This window comes from Oreochromis aureus, linkage group 22 (assembly GCF_013358895.1).
Source record: "Oreochromis aureus strain Israel breed Guangdong linkage group 22, ZZ_aureus, whole genome shotgun sequence".
Lineage (NCBI taxonomy): Eukaryota > Metazoa > Chordata > Actinopteri > Cichliformes > Cichlidae > Oreochromis > Oreochromis aureus.
In genome coordinates this window covers 480,231-502,244 of record NC_052962.1, presented here as the reverse complement: position 1 = coordinate 502,244, position 22,014 = coordinate 480,231, and the positions used below count along the sequence as shown (strand labels likewise).

Genomic DNA, 22,014 nt, shown 5'->3' with positions numbered 1-22,014 from the left:
TGGCGTGTCTCTGTTAAGATGACGTTGGACATGAATCTTCAGTGACTCCTTAGAGGACAGATCTCTGGTTCTGGAGAGACTCTCTGAGCACTACTGCACCAAACCACAAGGAGCCTGATGAGGTGGTTCAGGCACCAAGATGCCTGATGGTTAGGTGGAAGGAGGCCAGGACACACCCAGGAGCTACAGCAGTAAAAACAGAGCTCCTGTGACCTACAGCACATATCTCTCTACTATTAAATAGGATACATGAATAAGGAGAACATTGGAAAAGCACATAGTGGAAACAAAATAAAGGTTGTTCAGTTTCAGCCTAACCCGATCTTTGCCGTACTCTGGTGTCCAGCTTTGCAGACTGATGCAGGTTCATCGGTACGAGAAAGTGAGACCAGAGAACATGGACTCTATTCTGGAAGTGGATATAATCTGGCCCTGAGCCTTTAATATCCTGAATCTGTCCAAACTGTTTATGCCATCTTACTTGCAGGTGCAGAGAACTTGGATTTTTTTGTTGGCACATTGTCACGCTGTGATATTTCTTTTCAATCCACTGTACAGAGACACAACAGGCAGATACAGGTTGAGGCTGAAGTGTTTGGAGCATTTAGGAAAGGTCTGAGTCTCCGGGAGCTTTTGGCTCCCATTTTGCAAGAAAAAGCCTTTAATGAGATGCAAATGCACCTTCACTACAGTATAACTGTGTCCAGTGTTGGTTGATGTATGTGGGTGAAACAAGTGAACATCTGAGAGTCTGATTATAGCAACACCTTTATGCTGTGTGGACAGGTGGACTGCACACCTGTAACCAACCTGTGCAGGCTGGGTTATCATGGCCCAGCAGCTGGTGGAGGAGAGTGCAGAAGATTTTACATTCATTCAAGGAAACAGGCGTAAAACTCCCTGCTGAGCTCTGCTGTTTCATGAAAAATATTTCTCTCACTCACTCACACACTAAATTAAATAAATATTAAATATTATTTTTGTGTTGATTCTGGATGTAGCGTTTTCATCCAGGTGACTCCTTCAGTCTCAGCTGACTGCAGGTTTCCAACCTTATAAACAGGACATTTGCATAATGACTGAAACCAGCCCACTGACTAACAATGGGCTGTGGGGTCAGTTTATGATCATTAATATGCAAACTGTCATGACCATTGATTAACAACCACTGATCAATGGCCATGAGTCCCAGTCACAGAGAGTTGGGGAATGGCTGCAATCACAGCATTGTAAGATGCTGACAGATGGACCCCCCCTCCTCGATTCAGAGATGGACTTTCCCTTTTCACCACTAAACAATAAGCAGGACACATGACTTCAGCTAAATTTCTTTATTTGGTTTTAGGCATTGAATTTGATGAAGCAAAGAGAACAGGTGGTGTAAAGCACAGAACGCAGACAGCACAGCTGGAGGTCACAAAGGTGCTTCTTTCCCAGTCGGAGGCTTTTCTCTGAAACACTCCTGAGTTTAAACTAAGAACCTGAATAAAATCGTTCTTCCCTCCAAAACACAAACAGCACAGTTTACAGCAGTAATTGTGCCAGTGATGGAGCTTCACCACACACGGACATGCTGGGCTAAATAAATAATGTAATTATTGATCAAAGGGTCAGATCAAACTAATCACTGGGTAACAAAGCTCTGTATGCTTTGGCCTGGGTGAGCCACAGGTAGTACTAACATGAAGTAGAATAAATACAGGATTAAATACAATCAAATGTATTGTGTCTCTGTGTTCTTCTGTTATTGTGTCACGAGGACAGTTTATTCTGTGTAGCTGTGAAATTGAGGGTGTATTTAATTGATTCAGAATAACATGGACTGAAGTGAGAGCCCAGTGTCACTGAGGGCGACGTGAGGTCAAAAACAAATGTGATGTGAAAGTCACAGCATGGTCTGCGTGTCCACCTGCTGCCTGTCTGCTCTGTATTTCCACACCTTTCATGTTGACCAGAGGACAGGCCCTCAGGCTCACCAGGTTAAAGCTTTTTGTAAAAATATAACAGTTTAATATAAAGGTTTGGGAACACTGAAGCACTTAGAATTATTAAAGCATTGTTTCTCCTTGGTTCTAGCAGGCAGTCTCTACTTTTCTACATTTTTCTGCATTTTTGACCTTTTTTCTTCTAATTGCTGCCTTTGAGCAGTTTGTGAGTTTAATGCCTCAAACAACAGAAAGCTCACAACACTTGCTCAAAGGCTATCTCAAAGTAATCTCTAACAAACATTCCCATGTCACTCTCACATGTATCAGAGAGAAAACATCTGAAATGTCGTTGACTCTAATAACAATAATATTAATAATAATCAAACATTCGTTTTGGCACCGTTTCCTGTCACAGCAGGAAGAACATAAGAAACTAACGTGTTCCTTTCAAATGGCTCTACACACTTCATACTACAAAAACACTTTTTTGGTATCACATTTGTTTCACAGCGTTCATCTGCAACAATGGAAATGAAGAGAAAAGGGCTTATTTCTGCTCGTGGTGTAACACTCATCAGGTCGACTCTGGTGAACCTCGAGGGCCGTGTGAACTTGAGGAAACCATTATCATTAACATATTAGAGTCAAAGCTGGATTCTCCCAGTCGTTCTCAAATCACTGGGATTGCTATCAACTTCATAGCAAAAGGAAAAAAGTGATAAATAATGTTTGCTTACAGGACATTGATCGTCCGACGATATGTGTGGTAGTTTTGACATATGAAGAAGCCCATGTGGGTTTCATGATACAGCCTAAAATGAAATAATTTCATGCAAAGAGCCAAACTGTAAGTAAGAAAAACACAGTTTTCTTCTGTGGCTGCTGATATTCTTCTGATCCGCGAAAGAAGAAGACTTATGAGCTGAAACCAAAACGTTGTCTCTACATTTGGGATTCCTTCGTACCACGTCTGCCCTCGAGGTTCAACCACTGCTGGCTTTTACATATTCGTGTTATTTGGTCACATATTTCTTCAACATTTTTGGCAAAAACTCAGCTAAAAAAAACAACCAGTATTCCTTATAGACATACAAAATTATTCAACATATCTTAAATGTTAGAGTCAATGAAATCTGTGTGAGAAGGGTCCACCTGGAGTAACTAGAACAAAAGCACGTGGAAGAAATGAAAAAGAAACGATGTTTAAAGTACGTTTGGGTTCAGTGAAAGCACAGGTGGCCCACTTCCACAATCCAAAACTCAAAGTAAACATATATCTCTATAGTATGTTTGAAATGAACATAAAGAAAACCATGAAATCTTTATATCTTTGGGTTTCATTCATCTTGGTTTTCATAGAAAAACTTTTTGGATAGGCAGCCAGTGTGAAACGCGGTGCTCGTCTGTGCATTCAGGCATGTGGCACAATAAACGTCGGAGTCACTGAAGTCCCCGGCTGACCAGTTTGGCATCTAGAAAGTCAACTTAGCAGCATGGCCTCAGTCATTTTTTGGATTCAGTTGTGCAGATTAACAAAGACAAGCTTCCTGTTTTGCTCAGTGGAGAGGAGAAAGAGGACGCCTGGGTTGCTTCACCATGTTGTCCACGACTTAGTTCCAAATATGTCTTTGGAGGAAAAGCATGAGCATCTTCCGACGTCACAAAAATGGAGAAATTCCACCAAAAAAGAAGTTGAGGCTTGATGGAGGCTGACCTCAGGCTGAGACTGATGCTGCAGAGCTCCACATGCTGCTGCACAGTTAGGTCTGTTGCTGACACCGGTCAGGGAGATGCTCACTGACCAGAAGGCTTTATTTTTGGATGAGGTAGGCTAGCATTAGCAGGGTCGGGCTAACTAAAGACAAATGTTCCCATCAGAGTGAGGTAGCTTTCTTTGGAAATGAGCAGCTTTGGGTGGGAGGAGCTGAGTAAAGATGGTTACACGACTCTTCCTAATGGCTCGTAAATGAATGGAATGAATACCTACAGAGCATCCCCTAGCTCATGCAAGTAGGTGATTCTATTGTTCGTATCTGTGGGTGTGTGTTGACTGTCACCTCTGGAAGGTGTTCACAAAGGCCGCTATGTTTCTTCTTTTCCTTACTGTAGAGGAATAAAAGGCAAAGTCAAGAGTTTGTCACAACAGATTGACCGTCTCCATCAGTTTGAGTTTTTGGCTTCATATGAGGTTTAAAGTCCACATCATCACATGTCAGTTTATCAGTGGCGGTCTGAGAGGTAGAATATTTTGGTTTATGCCTTCCACTGAAAAAGTGACATAAATGTTTGTGGTGTGAGACAGGACACGATCTGTGGTGACAACGGTTTTCAAAGGCTTTCTTCACATGCACGGGCACGTGCACAGGCAATAAAGGCAATAAGCTTTGGTTTGAGGTGGGGCAGGAAGGCGAGGGAGGGCTATAGTGTCTCCTGGTCCATATCTACAAATCTACTCTCAGGTTATTAGCAGCAGGTCTGGGGAGACTAATGGTATGACTGAGCCTAACAAACCAAAGGTGGTGCTCTTTGGTGGGAGGTTCCTAGTGAATGGCTGACTGCTGGAGGACAGGGCAGGGGTGTGGCTGTTATGACATCACTGACCAGTGTTAGCCAGTGCCCATGGCGTGCAAACCTGACGAATGTTGATCAATGATAACCTGGCATTGTGCCGGACAGACCACCTGCTCACAGGACAGAAGAGCACAACAGGAAGGGGACAGAAGAGGACACGTCACAGATCAGAAGCATACATGTGCACTGCATCACTGTGACACTGCAGAAACAAGTCAGGTTTTCTCTTTGAGAACTAGAATCATTCAACATGGTAATTAAACAACTTTCTGTTTATTCTTTGTAAATCTTTTTGCACAAGAAGTTTTTCTCCAAACTTTTTAAATAGAATAACAAAAACTATTGAGCAGATGTTTATTAGAGATATAACTGGATCCGTCTATTTCTATTCTGTATAAGGATGAACCAAACCAGAGCTGAGAGCCGGCTACAGTCAGTGGCAGCCGGTAAATATGACACCACTAATAATGTCATGGAAAATTATATTATTACTATGAAGATGCTAAGGCCTTAAGTTTCAGGGTGGGGAAAAATGCACAGGCACACAGCGAGGCCTGGAAAGGTTTCTCCACCTCCAGTGCAAACGTCCTGGAATTTACTGACTGCAGAGTTTTATGGATCATATTCAAAAGCACATAATGAAGTGGTGAAGCTGTGCTTTAACCAGTCACTTTACACGCCCACACACTGTGTTTCACTAATGTGTCACATATTGCATATGTGATATATGTTTTCTTAAACATCCAACAATGCAGTTTGTTTTTATAAAAAGCTTTTATACAACGATTACTCGGGCAAGTGCGAGTACAGAGGACAGGCTGAGACGTGCACTGCAGCCAACGAAATGCAGGATGACTCCAGGATGAAACAGGTGGCAGGACTCAAGCCTGGCTAACTGATGACATCATCGTTGCTTATAATGATGATGTCATCAGTATATCTTTAATGACTTTAAAAAAGCAACTGTAAATCTGCTAAAGGTGCTGATTGCTACCATTATAATCATGTGTGTACGGGGCAGGAAGAGGCCTGCAGAGGACAGCTGCTGGCTGAAGCATCATGTATTTTTGTATCATGAACTTTACACTTTATTAGTAAACCTCGTGACTTTGAAGAGTGACAAACTAACTGGTTTGGTAGTTAACCTGACTCGACAGTCTGTGGTGGATGATGGAGTTAAAAGCACTAACATTTGAGCACCTTTAAATGTTTCTTATTATTAGTATGAATGAGGTGATGAGATAAAGTGTGTACCTGAGATTCTCCTCTGGGGAGAGCCTCTCCATCTTTAGGGATGCCAGTGTGCACTGGTTGGATCCTCGATGGAGACCAGCTGTCCTGAGTCCCTTTACTGCAAAACAGACTGCAAACCAGGCCCCAGCTGTGAGTGCGTATATGCTACATATGATCATCAGTTAACAGGGTAGAACTCTATTTATAAAATGAGCAAAGAACAACAAGAGAACATGCACAGTGCATGGATGCATACTTGCGACGGTATCCAAACATGAGGAAGAGAACACAGAAGATGATGCAGGCGGTGCCGATATGGATGCCGATGACAATGCTGCCCAGCGAGGCCTCTCCGTCCCTGCACTGACACAGACGGTCTCCTCCTGGAGAAACCAAACCAAATATTACTGATAACCTGTAAGTCATAAATCATTAATCCTTATTTTCCATTTCCTTGTGGTGCATCGTGCTTGTATTCTCCTGAAGATTTGACATATTACACATTTATTTTGTTTTAGCTTGTACACATCCATGAATTAGTGCTGTAGGGTTAGTGGTGTCATTAGTTATCATTCAAATCTCTCACCAAACCTGCTTTTTTTTCAGTGTGTCTCCAAAAATCTGTTTTCATTTACTGATAATCGTTTTCAATGTCTGCAGGAACTGTTTGTTGCTGGAGTCACAGATGTGTGCCGACACTCACCGGTGCTTTGGTCTGTCGCGCCCTCCTCTGCGAGTGACACCAGCCTCTTGGAGCAGTCGCTCTCTCCGTTCCCATTATAGGCAACCAGTTTGATTTCATACACTGCACCCGGTTCTAAAACAGATTCAGACGAGCTCAGACACAGCGCTGTATAAAACCACTTTGAATAGAGGGAATAAAGAAACTGATGATGGGCAAAGATGTAAGACAGACAGGGTGGGACATTTTCAAAGGTAAGGACTGCTCAGATATTTCAGAGTTCTCAATTAATGTTGGATCTGTTGATTTGTTGCTGAATCGTGTGTTTGTGAAAAGTGTTACTGGTTAAAGTGGTTAGTTTGCTGTACTGTGGTTACAGTGTGTCTATGTGCACCCTCGCAGAGACATAAATGTATTGTGCAAGCACACACAGACACACACACACATACCCAGGTTCGACATGGTGTGGGCATTAACGTAGCAGGGCAGCTGAATTGGGCTCTGGTAGTCAGCGTGGGGGACCCTGCGGTACGACAGCCTGAAGCCCTCGACCACACCGGCCTTAGTGGGAAGTTCCCAGAGGACCTGTACGGCGCTGGAATTTAACACCTTGGTGAAGTAGGTAGGTGGAGCAGGCACTGCACGGAGGCAAAAGGAGAGTGGTCATTTGGAGAAAGGCATTACTCACTGTGCTAAAGGAAATGATAAAAACCAGTTTGGAAGATTGATCCATGCTGGTCTCACTGTTTGGTGATCTTACCGCCCCCTAGTGTAGTCACAGTCACTGTATGGGACTGCTGACTGGCTCCCATGGGAGAGTAGGCCTTCAGGTAAAGAGAGTAGGTGGTGGCTGGCTCCAGGTTGGTAACATCGTGCTGAAAGTTGCCTTTACTGATGGCTTCCTGCAGCTCCAGACTGTCAGCCTCTAAATAACACACACACACACCGTATGAGACTTCATAAGATAAATGGCAGCATGTGTGTGTGTGTGTGTGCTGACACTCACCTCCTATCTTGCGGATGTGCAGCACGTAGCCAATGATGCTCTCAGTGACGTTGGTGGGCGGCTGGTCCCAGCTGATCTGCAGGGCGTGCGTGGATAGGGCTTTGCCTGTGAAGCCGCGTGGGGCTTCGGGCAGATCTTTACCCTGCGCCACGGCCAGGCGGGCACTGGCCTGGTTGGTACCGGCACTATTCTCGGCAATGCACTGGTAGATAGCCTCGTCTTCCGAGCTGATACGGGTCAAAGCCAGAGTGCTGTACGGACAACATACCCAAGCAGTTGTTACTTCACCACGTGGGAAATGTGATGGTTCAGCAGTTAAAGCAAGTGTTAAACGTACCGCAGCTCCGTCTACTCTGCTTCTAGCTGCACTCACTTGTCAGTATTACTGTACTACTATATCTATTGTATCTCCTCCTTTGCAGAGTGTAACCACATGACTGCTAACACTGTGAGAAACTGGACTGATTCTGGTCTCACTGATAAGAAATGAATTCCTAAAAATACGTCCTGGAAAAATACTTTAAAATACATTTAAATGAGGATGCAGACGAGCCCGAAGGACTGCACGTCAAAATGTTTCACTCAACAATTACAGAGGATTACGTCGGGATTTTACTCCTGGATTCAGTGGTGTTCATGGAAAATGTTGTAGTCTCCTGTGATGTTTCTCACACACTGTGATGGAGCTGAACTGCACGGGGAGAGAGGACGGCACTGTCGCCTCACAGATGAAGATGTTTTTGGTTTGAATGTTTCTGCGTGGAAACGGCACGTGCTCTCTATCTTTATGTGACCTGCTTGGTCGATCTCACTGTTTAAATGACCGACACACGCCGATCAAGACTTCCGGTCAGACACTCTTGACACAGCGCTGTCACTCTGTGGGTCAAGTGTTAAAGCTAAAAAGGTTGAAGTATACTGCAGATGGCGTTTTTACACTCCCTGACTCACATACCTGTTGTTATTGGTAAGCTTGATGTTGTGTCCAGGCATCAGGACCTTGCCATTCTTCAGCCAAATGAGATGAGGCTCAGGGACACCCTGGGCCACACAGGTGAACACAGCACTGCCCCCTGCTGGTTTGGACACAGACTGTGGCCACTGCAGGAACTCAGGAGGAGCTGAGGTGGAACAGACGGAGATGAGACCAAGAGCAGACAGCAAAACAGAATCACAGAGTAAACCTGAAGCACATCCTGTCCACTGTATGAATGCACACCGAGAGCATCTACCAGGCTGAAGAGCATTTAAAGATCATTCTGCTTCATTACAATGTGGCTCTTATTTTATTAGCCTTAAACATCTGGATTACTCATCACAGCAAGTCTATAGTTGGCATATATACGGTGGCCCTAAGAGGTCAAATGCACCGAAAACACCAGCAAACAGAAAAATGCTGCACAAGGACACAAAACCAAAGGGAAGTGTTTGTGGGCGGAAGTTAGCATGACGGAAACCAAAACATGTGAATGACCGCCCTGAGAGACCCTTTAAAGAAGCGTACGGTGCTGTGACGATTCAGGTATCACCCCTGTCCCTGTGTGTGTGTGTGTGTGTGTGTGTGTGTGTGTGTGTGTGTGTGTGTGTGTGTGTGTGTGTGTGAGGGGGGGTAAACATCATGCCTCGTCTGCCTCACCCAGGTGTTGGGCATCCTGCGGTGAGCGTTCGTCGGTGGGTCCATGACCACTACTACCTTACATGCCCCATTATACTGATTAAACATTTGTCTGCCTTTATCAACCACCTGCACAGCTGTATTAACAGATTTAATGTTTATTTATTGTTTTTCACACGTTGGCCACTTGTATGGTGTCCCATCCCCTCCTCCTAATATAAGATAGACAGCAAACCTGACCTGACATGCATGTGCACTAAAACATCACACCTTGCTGTTGTTGCTGTCCTGATACTTTATGCCTTCAACATTGTTTATTATGCTTCCTAGTTATAAGGAACATAATGCACAGGGACACATTTTATTGAAAAATGTTACGATTAGTGGAAGAATGATGGACGTATTTATTAATACTACTGCTGCTCTGCTTGTAAATGACTTATTCTTTCTCCTTCTGCCTCCCTCTCTGCCCTCCACGCCTACTCCCTCCATCTAACTGTTTTCAGAGACGTGTCCTTATTACTCCAGTCTAGGTCATGGGTCAGAGGTCGCAGGTCATTCCCTCCCCCTTGCAACCCCCACCTGCCCCTTGTATTGTTGTCCTGCACGTTTTGTTTCCCCATATGTGCTCTTTGTCCCTGCATCCTGGCCTCGTGCAGGACAACACCTGATTTCAGCGGGACGATGATATATAAACTCATATACACATATAAACTCGGCTGACTCCACTATCACAAACATGGCAGATGTTTTCCCAAAGTAATTTTAGTGGAAACAGAACAAACTGAATTGCAAACTAAATAAATGAATGAATACATTAGAGATGATGTATTGATAAATGTTTTAGAGCGATGTGTAGCAGACAGAGCAGCTCACATTGGCTCCAGTAGGACAGCTCGGTCTAATATTTAACACACATTATAGTTTAAAATTTGAGAGACAAAAAGGAGGAGAATTCAGCAGATTGTCTTAAGTTTGAAAATTACCCCTGTAAAAAAGACAAGGCGCTGCTGTTTAAACTTTTCTGAGAATACAAACCATCATGTTTTCAGTTTGTGTTAATTTGGAATTTTTTTCAATTAAACAACTTAATTGATTTGAAAATAACTGAATTCATTTTTTTTTCTTAATTTTACTGATTGATTTTTATTTTATAATCCCCAGAGCTTCATTTTCAGCAGCCTTGTCACTGAGAACAGCTAATGAGCTTCAGAAATATCATTAGACTCAGAATATGGACATGTGCAGGGTGATGGATGAAAGCACGTCCACCCCCAACTGCAACATCTATAGTCGGCCTCGCTCAGTCCCTCCCCCACCGAACAGCCGGGGGCACAGACATACATACAGCCCCCCCCCTCACACGCAGGGACAGGATCTGTGCTAACTGAACACCTCTTAGCTCACATATCTTACAGCTACTTGTATCTTGTATATCTTATGTTTGCTGGTGTTGCATTTCTCCACATTATCTGTCATATTTGTAAGTGTAACATGTAAACTACTTTCTAAATGCTGATCATGCATGTATCTGCACACAGTCATATAACTACTTATTACACATAAACCTGACGGGTACAGTGAAGAAGTGTTGGACAGTCAGCGGTCAGTACTGAGGGGTGGATGCAGCTTTAACGTGCTAAAGAGCATGTCAGCAGTCCCTGTACATCCTCACCTTGTACCACGAGGCGTCCGAGTGCAGTGCGCCTCATCCTGGTGCCGGGCCGGTTGGCAGCGCACACATACACACCAGAGTGCTGCAGGGATACGTCTGAGATCATCAGGTTCCCTGTCCCAAGAACCTGGATGCCCTCCACGCCAATGGAGCGCCCGTCTGATGGACACACGGACACAGAAACAGTTCATGAAATCGTCTTGATACATTCTCAATCATCCAGGAAAGTAAATCTCCAAAAGTTGAATCTGTTCATCTGGACATAGCGTTTTGTGGGAGAAACGTTTCGTCACTCATCCAAGTGACTTCTTCAGTCTCAGCTGACTGCAGGTTTCCCCAAACCTGAGTAAATGTGGTTATCCCAGCTGGACTTTTGTCAAAGCTGGGAAGGCACCTAAAGAAAGCTCCAGCCGATCCAGGAGAGAAGGACAACCGCTGCCCAGGCGAAAACCTGTAGTGATCCCATATGTGTCAGGAGTATCGGAGCAGCTGAGACGCATTTTTTCTAAACACCGGGTCTCTGTGGCTTTTAAACCCCAAAATACGCTGCGCCAAAAACTGGTCCACCCCAAGGATCGGGTCCCCCGACACAAACAGAGTAACATAGTGTACGCTGTTAAGTGCCAGGAGGATTGCCAGGATTTATACATCGGGGAAACCAAACAACCTCTAGCGAAGCAGATGGCACAACACAGAAGAGCAACCTCATCAGGCCAGGACTCTGCAGTCTATTTACACCTACAGGCCAGTGGACACTTTCAACGATGAGGATGTACACATCCTGGACAGGGAAGAACGCTGGTTTGAGCGTGGAGTCAAGGAGGCCATTTACGTGAAAAGGGAAAGACCATCTCTGAATCGAGGAGGGGGCCTAAGGGTACATCTGTCACCATCTTACAATGCTGTGATTGCAGCCATTCCCCAACTCTCTGTGAATGGGACTCATGGCCATTGATCAGTGTTCTTCGATCAGTGGGTTTTGGTCAGTGATTGTTGATCAATGGTCATGGGAATTTGCATAATTATGATTAAGGAACTGACCTCACAACCCATTGTTCCTTCAGTGGGCTGGTTTCAGTCATTATGCAAATGTACTGTTTATAAGGTTTGGGGAAACCTGCAGTCAGCTGAGACTGAAGAAGTCACTTGGATGAGTGACGAAACGTTTCTCCCACAAAACGCTACGTCCAGATGAACAGATTCAACTTTTGGAGAGTTCATGAAATCAAATTTTTAAGGCTTGGCAATCTTTTTTTTCCACATTCTACTGGGATGCTACAGAGCTACCTAGCCTGCTCCAGGAAACAATGGGCCTTGGGTTTCCTGTGGCAATACACTCCAAGATGGCGGTCTGATGGACTGTGATGGTCAGATTCTGAGGTCCTGACAGGATCACGGGCTCCTTGTAGGTTCTTGGAGTCCCACCTGGAAGGTGAGGAGACACAAAAAGAGAGTATGGAACCAATGACGTCGGGACGATGAGTGTATAGTATGAGTTTAATACACAGTACGTAGTATACAGCTGTGTTTAGTATATAACGCACTGGTTTTACTCCCAGTGACTGTTGACTTTAGCCATGCAGTAATCAGCGAATTCAAAGGCATTTGGAAGTATCACAGGCAGTGTATATGTGATATATGAGAACGTCCCTACCATCACAGCCACATGGAGCGGTCAGCGAGTACTTACATAAATGTGTGATTGTGCTTGTGGTTCTAATCTTGACTGCAGCTTTGACATCACTGCAATAAACCCAGCAGCACTGTTAACAATGTAAGCACCCTGCACACCTGACTACTTCCAGATGTTTCCAGTTATGAAATGTAACATTAGAAACAAAGTTCTGTTTGGGCTGAGGACTGTCGCTGGGAACGACTCAGGTTGTAGTGACACTTACATGGACACACGTGTGATAGGAGTTTTACAGTCTCTGGTTACGGATCAAAGATGTGAGCATGTACTCTTGGACTGTGAGAGGAGGCTCATGCAGGCACAGTGGCTGGGCTGACACAGCGCTAACCCCTGCCACTCATATCCCAGCCGTACTATGACAGCTTGTACCCTGCGGGGGATCATGAATCCACCTACCGGTGACGTTGAGCGTGGCTTCGTGGCTGTAGCGAGTGTTGGCGATGTTGGTGGCAACACAGCGGAAAACCCCTGCATCCGCCTTTCTCACACCTGTCACCTGGAGGATGCCCATTGGTAGGAGAGTGTACCTGGACAGGTAAGACAAGTCACAGTGAAGATGAGGCACTAAGCATCATTATTAATTACTGTCTAGTACTATAAAATTTCCTATTATAAAATTTCCTACTTTGTCAAATTGTTACAAAAGAGGTGAAAGGAAGAAAAAAGTTGACTATCCTTCTTCTTAAGAGGAACATTATTTATTTTTCCAATGAATTCTGCTTATATATGAACATTAGATGTAATGTGACCCAGGTCTAACAAAAAAGCTACCAGAGCATTTACATGTGGTCCTTTATAAAAAAACACCACATATCACAGTCCACGATACATGTGTTGGTAGTTCTGTTTGTTGAGCCTGAGTTTACCTGCTGTCGGTGGTGTTGAGCAGCACTCGGCCTTTTTCCCATGTGATTCTGGCTTCAGGTACTCCATCGATCTGACACTGGAATCGAGCGACTCCTCCCTCGTCCACAGACATTGATGCTGGGTGTGTGTGGAACTTAGGAAGAGCTGGAGAGCCAATCACACAAGGAGAAAAACAGTGCACACAAATGTTGAACATCTCTATAAAGTCTGTGGGAGAGTCAGGCAGGAAGACATCTTACCGGGAAGTGTTGTGTGGACTGTGTCTGAGGTGTGATTAGAATTAGCTGACTGGGTTTATGATCTATTTAATGATTTTTCAGCCTTTCTTACTGTAAGACTTACCTTTTTACATGCTTGTATGCTAACCATGTTCCTGTGAGTAATATACCTTTGGTGCCCACACACAACCATGCTGGGCTGCTTTGAAATGGGCTTCAGTTCTCCTCAAGGACTGATTATAAACAGCTGTGAAATCTAATGTGACGTTGGGTGTCTCTGCGTCTTATCAAACACGTCAACATTGCTGAGTAACACAGCATTAGTGGTCTTAAAAATCTAAATCTGGGACGGTGAGCTGGGTTGCTTTGTTTAACCAGCCAGATCAGAGTGCTCCTCCTCAGTGAGCATGCTCAGACCACCCAGTGACCACCTTTCTGCACCTAAATGTGTTTTTTCCTAACATATCAGCTGCTAGCTGTGTGTGTTGCTGAAGTATGAGGAGGTCATAACATTCTTGTGCTGTGCCGCTCAGTCGATCACTTACATGCGAGGTGGACTTTGGCCTTGCGGCTGACGAGCAGGCCGTAACGGTTCTGTGCAGCGCAGTCGTACTCGCCCATGTCTGCATCGACGCCCTCTCTGCGTTTCTGGAAGCTCTTTATTAGCAGCGTGCCATTCTCTAGAACTCGGACCCGTGGGGTACTGGGTACGGGCACTCCGTTCTTGCGCCATGTAATTGTGATGGGTTCCTCACCCTGCACCTGACAGTCCAGCATGAGCGGCCGATCCCTCACCGCAATCACGTCCGTGGGTTCTACCAAGAAAGAAAGCTCAGCAGCCCAGCAGCCGCCTGCAGGCAGAGGGAAGACACGAGCGGCTTATTAAAGACAAAGCTTTATTTATTCTGTAATTAAAATGCATTTTAACTATAATTTCCAAGCCCAATACCGATCCTTTGTGGATGTGTTGGGAGGTTAATAAGGGCCAAAGCATCTTACTTATATTTATACAGACGTTCCTCTGAGTTGGGCTCACTCTAGTGCATTTTTAAATCATCGTAACAGGAAGCACAAAAGAAAATAAAGTAAATATAAAGCCAAACTATCTGGATGCTGGTTTAGCTCAGTGTGTGAGCAGGTGATCACCTGCTGTATGGCTGTAAAGCAGCGTCTTTCCCAGTCATCTCTACTTACTAAAAGAAAAAAAGTCAAACTATCAAAACAATGTAACTCCCACTGGATACAAGCGGACTGGAAAAGAACTGGAGGTCTGATTATGTCCTATTGTAAACTTTCACACTGGTGTGTGACTGAAACAGAGACTGTCACAACTTCCTGACCTGACTTATAGGTAAATACTATCCACACACACACACACACACACACACACACACACACACACACACCTCTAATTCGATAGATGACACATGAGGATTTGTGGCCTGTGATGATTTTATTGCAGTCACAGTGGAGGTTGAATGCCACTGAGCTGTGGAGGAGAACACTGGTGGGGTCGCTGGGGTCAAGTTGGGAGACCCTCTATTGAAGCAGGGCCCAGTAGAGACAATGGTATTGTGACCATGCTTATTTGTACCCAACCCCCAGTTACTTCTTCTTGTTGGCCAACACACAACCAAGGGCACCATCTGCCCCTTCTTATGCAGCCCTCCACCCATCGTCTCTCATTCATATCTGTGTCTGAGGTGACTTTCCCATGCTCCCAGATCTCCTTCCTCGGCCCTGTCCCGTCTCTGCAGTGACCTCGGGAAACCTCTCGGTCTTTGTGTTTTCTTTCAGCCTTCAGAACATTGAACCCTTGCATTGGCTGCCCTCTGTCCCGGCTGTGAAGCATTAGCATTAACTGCACTTGAACTTGCAACATATCTCATCATTGTCACCGAGGATTCTCGTAACCGGCTGGACTAAACATGCAATACAACCGCCGACAGTGACAGCCCACACACAGCAGCCTGAATTTGAACTTCAGTCGTTTTTGGTATTTAATTGAAGTTCAGTGTGTTTAATTTGTCAGTATACATTTATATTCTCACAGATTTTGAGTTTTCACTTGCATCCAACCCAGTGACCAGAAAGTTCTTCCTGTCTATCATCATTCAGCAGGCATGTCAAAAAGAAGAAGCTGCAGAACTCAAGTCTTTACTCATTTGTCCAACGTGTAACACTGATGATCAGATTGAGCTCTTCATGTTTTTTCTTGGTCCAGCATCTGCACCTTGTAGTGAGGATGTGCTTGGACCCCATCTACAGCAGAAACTCAGTATGACATCAACAGGAAATCGAACACTAAAACAGAAGATGAATAGATCCCAGTGTCAAAGTTCAGACTGTTCGTCCACTGTAAGATCTCTGCTGGTTTTCAGGTTCGATACCAGCGTCACGTCAGCGTGGTTGAATGTAACCAGCAGTGGGAGCATTAACGTGTTGTTACTAACATGACTGACTCTGTCCCAGGTTACTCAGTCATTCTAACATGACCTCGGGTCATAATAAGCTCCTCCGGTTCACTAAAGCAGAAACATGTCAGAGACTGTATCATAACATAGTTTTGTAATTTTACATATAAAGGTGGATGTGTTTATGTTTGAGTGGCTGCATTTCCTCTGCACATGAATAAATGTTATTGGCTTTGAGGTTTTATCAGAGTCAGATTTTAACCTTCCACAGAGCTGCTGCCCGTCCTCATGATCTCTGTCACGGCTCTGACTGATGTGCTGAATCCAGAAACGAGCGTCTGCCCTCATGGTAATGAGAAATCTCTCACTCAGCAGATGCTCTTAGCAGATACGACTGTGGCTCTTCTGGTCAGCTGTGTCTGGGCGGAGGGGGAGGGGGGGTAACAGCCTACAGCCCCTCTGAGACCCGCATCTCTCAGGCCTAGTGGGGGCTCACACCTTCTGTGGGTTTAATTATTGAACACAGTGTTCCAGGCTGTGATATCTAATAATAAGTATTATTAGATATGTCTTAATCAGACTGCTGAAGGACTGTCACAGAAGACTAATGAGGAGTGCCCACAGCACCACCCAGCAGTGGAGAAGTTACGTGTGTATGAAAGTGATCAGTGTGGGGTCAGCCTTCAGATACAATGACCCACCGTGGCACGACCCACGGTGACAGGACTAAACTTTATCTGAGCCTTGAACATAATACTTCTGACTTTCACACTTTGGTCAAAGCTGAGTTTTTATCTCATCTGTAGGAGAAAATCCTCAGAACGTTTCTAACCTGTATGTGTGTCTGTTCATTTGTTCACATTTAGTGAGGTTATTATTAGCAGTTTCAATACTATCTATATATTTGCACATCCAGTCTCTCTACTGTTGTTACATAGACAGTAAAAACGTTTTGGAACAAACCCGCTGTAGTCACTTCTTTATAATCTACCTGAGTTAGGGACATTTCCATATGCTGGCAGTGTCTGTAACCTTTGAAACATCTGAGTCATCAGTGACTCATCAGCAGCTGTCTAACTTTGTAAAGTTGTGTGGTCCAGTGTGGAGCACCAGTGTGAACCATCACCAGCAGATCTTTATGAATATGATGGTAAGTAGTGTCCTGTGTTTGTCCAGCAGACTGGTCTCTCCTTTATAACAGAACAGCTTCAGTCTGAGGTGAGCATGGCTGCCCTGCGCCCCCCCCGGCCTCACCCAGTCCCCCTTAATGTCACCTTTGTGTCACATTGTTTCCTGCTGCCTAGGGTTAATGTCATTATGCTGTTTCAGTAAATTACTACATCAGGCTTTTTCACACTGTACCGTTATGGTTCTGAGACGCGAGGTCTTTGTCCCTGTGGAGGTAAAGTTACAGAGTAGTAATTTGTATAAACTGTGTTATTAGAAACATGTCCATTGTTGTTATTTAGCTGTATATCAGTAAAAAGCTGAATAAATATTACCTGATCATCTACGGAGAAGGAAGTGAAACAAGTTTAAATAACTTTTCACTCCTCGATGTGTAAACCAAATCAGGTGGAGCCAAATGGCTTTTTCATAGTATTTCCTAAATGACCTTATGTTTATTGTTTACATTATGAAAAAAAACTGAACAAAACAAAAGAAAACAAACACACTTACATCATCACAAAGACATGAAGCACTGAGCTGACTGAACCAGATGACACAACTAACCAAAGAGTAAAAATGAGGTGAGCTCTGAATTCTGTGGCCTGAGCGGCCGACACAACAGTCCTAGAAGCAGGACGATAAACTACAAAGACTTTAAATAATAATTATAAGAGGAAGGCTGAAGTCACACTGAGGTCGCAGCGTTACAGACTGCTGAGTTCAATCTGTGAACTTAATGAGATTTTTTAAGGGAGGAGGTTGTCCAGCAACCCCCACACTAGCACCCCATACTTGTGACCTCAAGCCCTTCAAGGGCCACGAGCGAGTCAGAGGTGAGGAGGATGGATATGTAGATGAGGGTTGGGGGGTTGGTACTCGTCCCAGCCTGAGCGAGCCACCCGGCCTTCTGCTGCTATTGTTTAACTGCTGCCCCTGAACTTCACACATCTCTCACCATCCCCCCAAAGCCCATAATTTATTGTACAAACATACAATCTTTTAAAGTTTTGCCTCCAAACACTGACAGCATGGATTTTACAAGATGTGACTGAAGTGCAGACATTTAACTGCAGGGCTTTTAGGAACTGTTCCCCATTCTCAGATGCTAAAACAGGAACATGCTGAGGCCTGTTTCCTTCATGACAGTGAAGCAGACATAATATCTACAGTGGATTCCAGCTGTTGTTGTGATTTGGCACTTTATAAATAAAACTGGCCTGGCCTGTATTTGTATAGCGCTTTACTAGTCCCTAAGGACTCCAAAGTGCTTTACATGTTCAGTCATCCACCCATCCACACACACATTCACACACTAGTGATGGCAAGCTACATTGTAGCCACAGCCACCCTGGGGCGCACTGACAGAGGCGAGGCTGCCGAACACTGGCGCCACCGGACCCTCTGACCAAACTGCGTTCAAAGCCATGAGTTTGTATTTAAACTGTGGTTTTCCAATGTCGTTTAAAATATGAGGCCAAAAGAGATGTTGGTGGAACTAAAGGAGTCCATCACTGAGTCAGAGGGTGAGTCTGTGTGAATGACACATGGTGTAGTAAGAGCTTTGAGTGCTGAAGTACCAAAGTGAGATATAAGGACCATTTACCAAAATCAGCAACACCGGAAGACTTAAACGAGCAGAGGAGGCAGCTAAAGAGTATGATCACAGAGTAAGTGTTTCCACAGTTCAGCAAAACAGCCTCACAACATTTAACCGAGTGAGGATCGATGTCGAGGTCGTGAATCAAAATGTCCTCACATAACGAGACCTCAGTGGAGTCCTTAAACTCCACTCAGTGTACATTTATGTGACATGAAAACTGTCTAAACAGTACAGTGGATTTCAAAGTTAGCATCAGATTATCTACATATTTCTTAATCTGCTGAGGTTACCTATGTGCAGCCTGATCCTGGCCTCTTGGCCTGGGGGCTCTGCATTCAAGGGGTCGATTTTTAATAGGAAGTCAATCAATAAGCTTCAGCTTGTAGTCACATTTGATAAGGTTTGTGTTCACACATGAAGGCTGCAGTAAGCTTTGTTTATTCCAACACAACAGTGCTCATCCACAGTCAGACTGAAGCCTACATGATGATGATGATGATGATGCATCTCTATAAAATAAATGCATTCTTTAATTTGAAATCAGGAGACTTGAAATACTCAGGAAGCTGAATCTCCTAGTTGTCCTGCTTCGTGTTATAAACATGACACAAACAAACAGAAACTGGAATGCAGTGACGTGTTTCAGCTTCAGCAGCTTCATTCAATCACATCGGTGGATATCTTCCAAAATAATTGTGTTTTCAGACAGGAAGAGATATTTTACTGTGAAAGGGAGGATTAACTGTATAATGAGGGGTACCTGTGAAATCCATCATCTGTGCTGAAAACATCAGCAGCAGGTCTGATCCAGGAGCAGCGCGACAGAGACGAGGGACCGAAGCTTTTTAAAACCTTATTATGGTCCAAAGTCAGACAGGCTTTTAACTGAAGCTGTAAATGAAGCTGACTGTGATCCTGTTTCATGTCATCATGCACAGATACACGACCTGCTGGTAGAAAGAGTTTGTCTGACCTCTGTGCTCGTTACAAGCAGCACCGTGTTTCACAGCTACACCTTCTCAAACAGCGATGCTGAAGCTGAAAGACAGCTTTGCAGCGTTTTATCTGCTGTCTCTGATACTAAGTGGCACAGCTGTGATACTCTTCCAGCATAGAAATATGTAAAACAATTAACAGGCCAACTAGTAAATGAGAGTAACTGGGCCCATGAAGGCATTCGTTCACGGTGGCAGGGCACACTGTGGTGCTGTAAACATTAGCCTGAGCTCTCCACAGATTGAGATGTTAGCTTTTGTATGTTTCACTGCAGGAAACAGAGCCACCGGAGACCCATTGTTGTGGATTAAACCAGTGGGATGAACGGAGGAGCGTGAGGGGGAGGGTGGTGGAGGGCATGGTCACAGGCAGCTGGAGGAGGATTACCTTATAGTCACATATCTTTAATAAAGGCTCAATGTGAGCACAGACTGCTGCAGTGTTATGGAGATGAAGGTGTAAGGGTGAGGTCAGTGAAGACTGAGCACCCCCACAGACTTCTCTGGTGACCCTGAAAGCCGACCCCCTCCACAGGGTCAGAGGTCACTGACTCTCAGCTCATTCTGTGCTCTGAGTTAAGGACAGAAAACAAACTGTTTTAAACCTGCTGTGCTTTTCCCAAAAACAAACTTTTTCTGTCTCCAGCTCTGCTGCTCGCTCGGCGGGGTTACTACATCATGACCTAAATATAAATGAAAACTGCATTTTTTCTTTTAGATTTTCAGTTTTATTTGAAATCCTATTTTGAATGTGTAGAAATACAGTTATGTGAAATGTGTGTGCTGTGAATACAAAGAGCCTTGCTTAGGCTAATGTTTGTTTGTGGAATATTAAGAGTCACCACCCATATTACTCCGTAGAGTGGAGAGGAACCCCAATAATTCACCCCCACCCCCACCACACCAGCCAAACTGATATCCATTCAACGCTGAACCATCAGCATTGAAAATGTGTGGGTGGGAGGAAAATTGGAATAATGGTCACTGAATTTACATCAAGTCTGAAACAGGTTTAGTTATATCATCGGTATATTATCGTCAGACAGGCTGGGCTCTTGTTCCAAAACGATAAAGATATTCACTGTCAGTGAGATCTGCACATGGTGTCAGAGTAAGAGATGGATAAACATCTGCAGTGAGAAATAGAGGTTATTAATATTGTGATGTTTTATAAAATGCTGTTGCTCTTTTGGATGAACTCACTTCCACACTCACCAGCTTTGAGTGGGATAATTCTGTTTCTACACCGTGTGACTCTCGTGTACACGTACAAACAAGACAAAACTCATGTCCACCTGCAGCCTGTGCAGGTCAAAACACACGAGGCCTGGTCTTTATGAAACTTAAGGACAAACAAACAGCAGCACTTACCGAGGAGTAGTTTTGTTTATCAAATGACAAAATGTTCTGCCCATTAATCAACACTGAACTGAACTAATATCAGTCTAGAAACTCATAGGAGGACAGAGCAGCAATCACACCATAATGTGTGAATATCTGCCAGTGCAGGTGAAGGCGAGGTCTACTTACTGAAACTGTAGAAGGCTGTGAGCCAGCTGAGGAAGGTTACTAGTTTCATTTTGGTCTCCAGCGTCCTCGCTGTTAAAGCTTCTCAACCCGCGAAACCCCAAAATCCAAAAGAGGAAAAAAGTCAAACGGACAGCCAGTTTCTTCTGTCTTCTTTGGTAGGACAGCATAAACGGACACTTTCTGTGTCAGATCATTGCTCCTCTTCTGTCCTTCTCAGCATTCAGCCTCCACAAGGTTCATGTTCAAAGCTGCTCTGAGCATCGAGCGAGGAAGAGACCTCAGTGTGGACAGAGCTCATTAGTTATTCTGCTTCATTGTTGTCAGTGAATGGACACTGACACAGAGGTTTGTGGCAGGTTTGCGTCCTACCAACCAATCACAGCCCCAGAGCAACAGAAGGGTGGTAGCTCAGCCCGGGAGCCATGATTGATAATCATTTAAAGAGAGGTCTTCTGGTTGGCCGCTGCCTGATGGACCAGCTGTGGCCTGAGCCCGAAACCCCTCGCAGGCTGGCTGGAGTTGTGATCCTGGGATACTTCCACCAGGCATAAAGAATCCAAGTGGAAAATACTCTGGATTCACAGGAAATCCAGTTTGGATTCAGGAGGGTTACATCGAAATATTCCTTAGCTATGCTGCAATAGGTCATTAGGGCTTTCCATGAGTGTTTCTTCTTCACTTACCTTTTTCATGTGTTTATAGACCACTCTGCATTTCATCATGCTGTTGAGATTTGGCACTGTATAAATAAAACTGGACTGAATTCAGCTGAACTTGTGAAAACATGAAACAAACACCTAAGCTGAGGCAAGTGAGG

At 44.4% G+C, this 22,014-nt stretch overlaps 1 protein-coding gene across 2 annotated transcripts; it reads right to left on the bottom strand.

Annotated features, from left to right (window-relative positions):
• Nucleotides 1–1,328: 1,328 nt before the first annotated feature.
• si:ch211-57n23.4 (immunoglobulin superfamily DCC subclass member 3) lies at nt 1,329–21,265 on the bottom strand. 2 transcript variants are annotated; one of them, XM_039605099.1, is made up of 14 exons: nt 21,198–21,265; nt 14,034–14,339; nt 13,270–13,414; nt 12,800–12,930; nt 11,998–12,135; nt 10,711–10,869; nt 8,376–8,541; nt 7,421–7,671; nt 7,175–7,339; nt 6,864–7,052; nt 6,436–6,549; nt 5,989–6,115; nt 5,754–5,862; nt 1,329–4,609 (listed from the first exon to the last, which is right to left on the bottom strand). In XM_039605099.1, exons 1-14 carry the CDS (start codon nt 21,244–21,246, stop codon nt 4,535–4,537), a joined length of 2,124 nt encoding a protein of 707 aa, XP_039461033.1. In that variant the 5' UTR covers nt 21,247–21,265; the 3' UTR covers nt 1,329–4,534. The 2 variants fall into 2 exon arrangements, with proteins under 2 accessions (XP_039461033.1, XP_039461034.1); XM_039605100.1 differs by lacking the exons at nt 14,034–14,339; nt 21,198–21,265 and adding an exon at nt 13,613–13,713.
• Between the last annotated feature and the right edge of the window lie 749 nt (nt 21,266–22,014).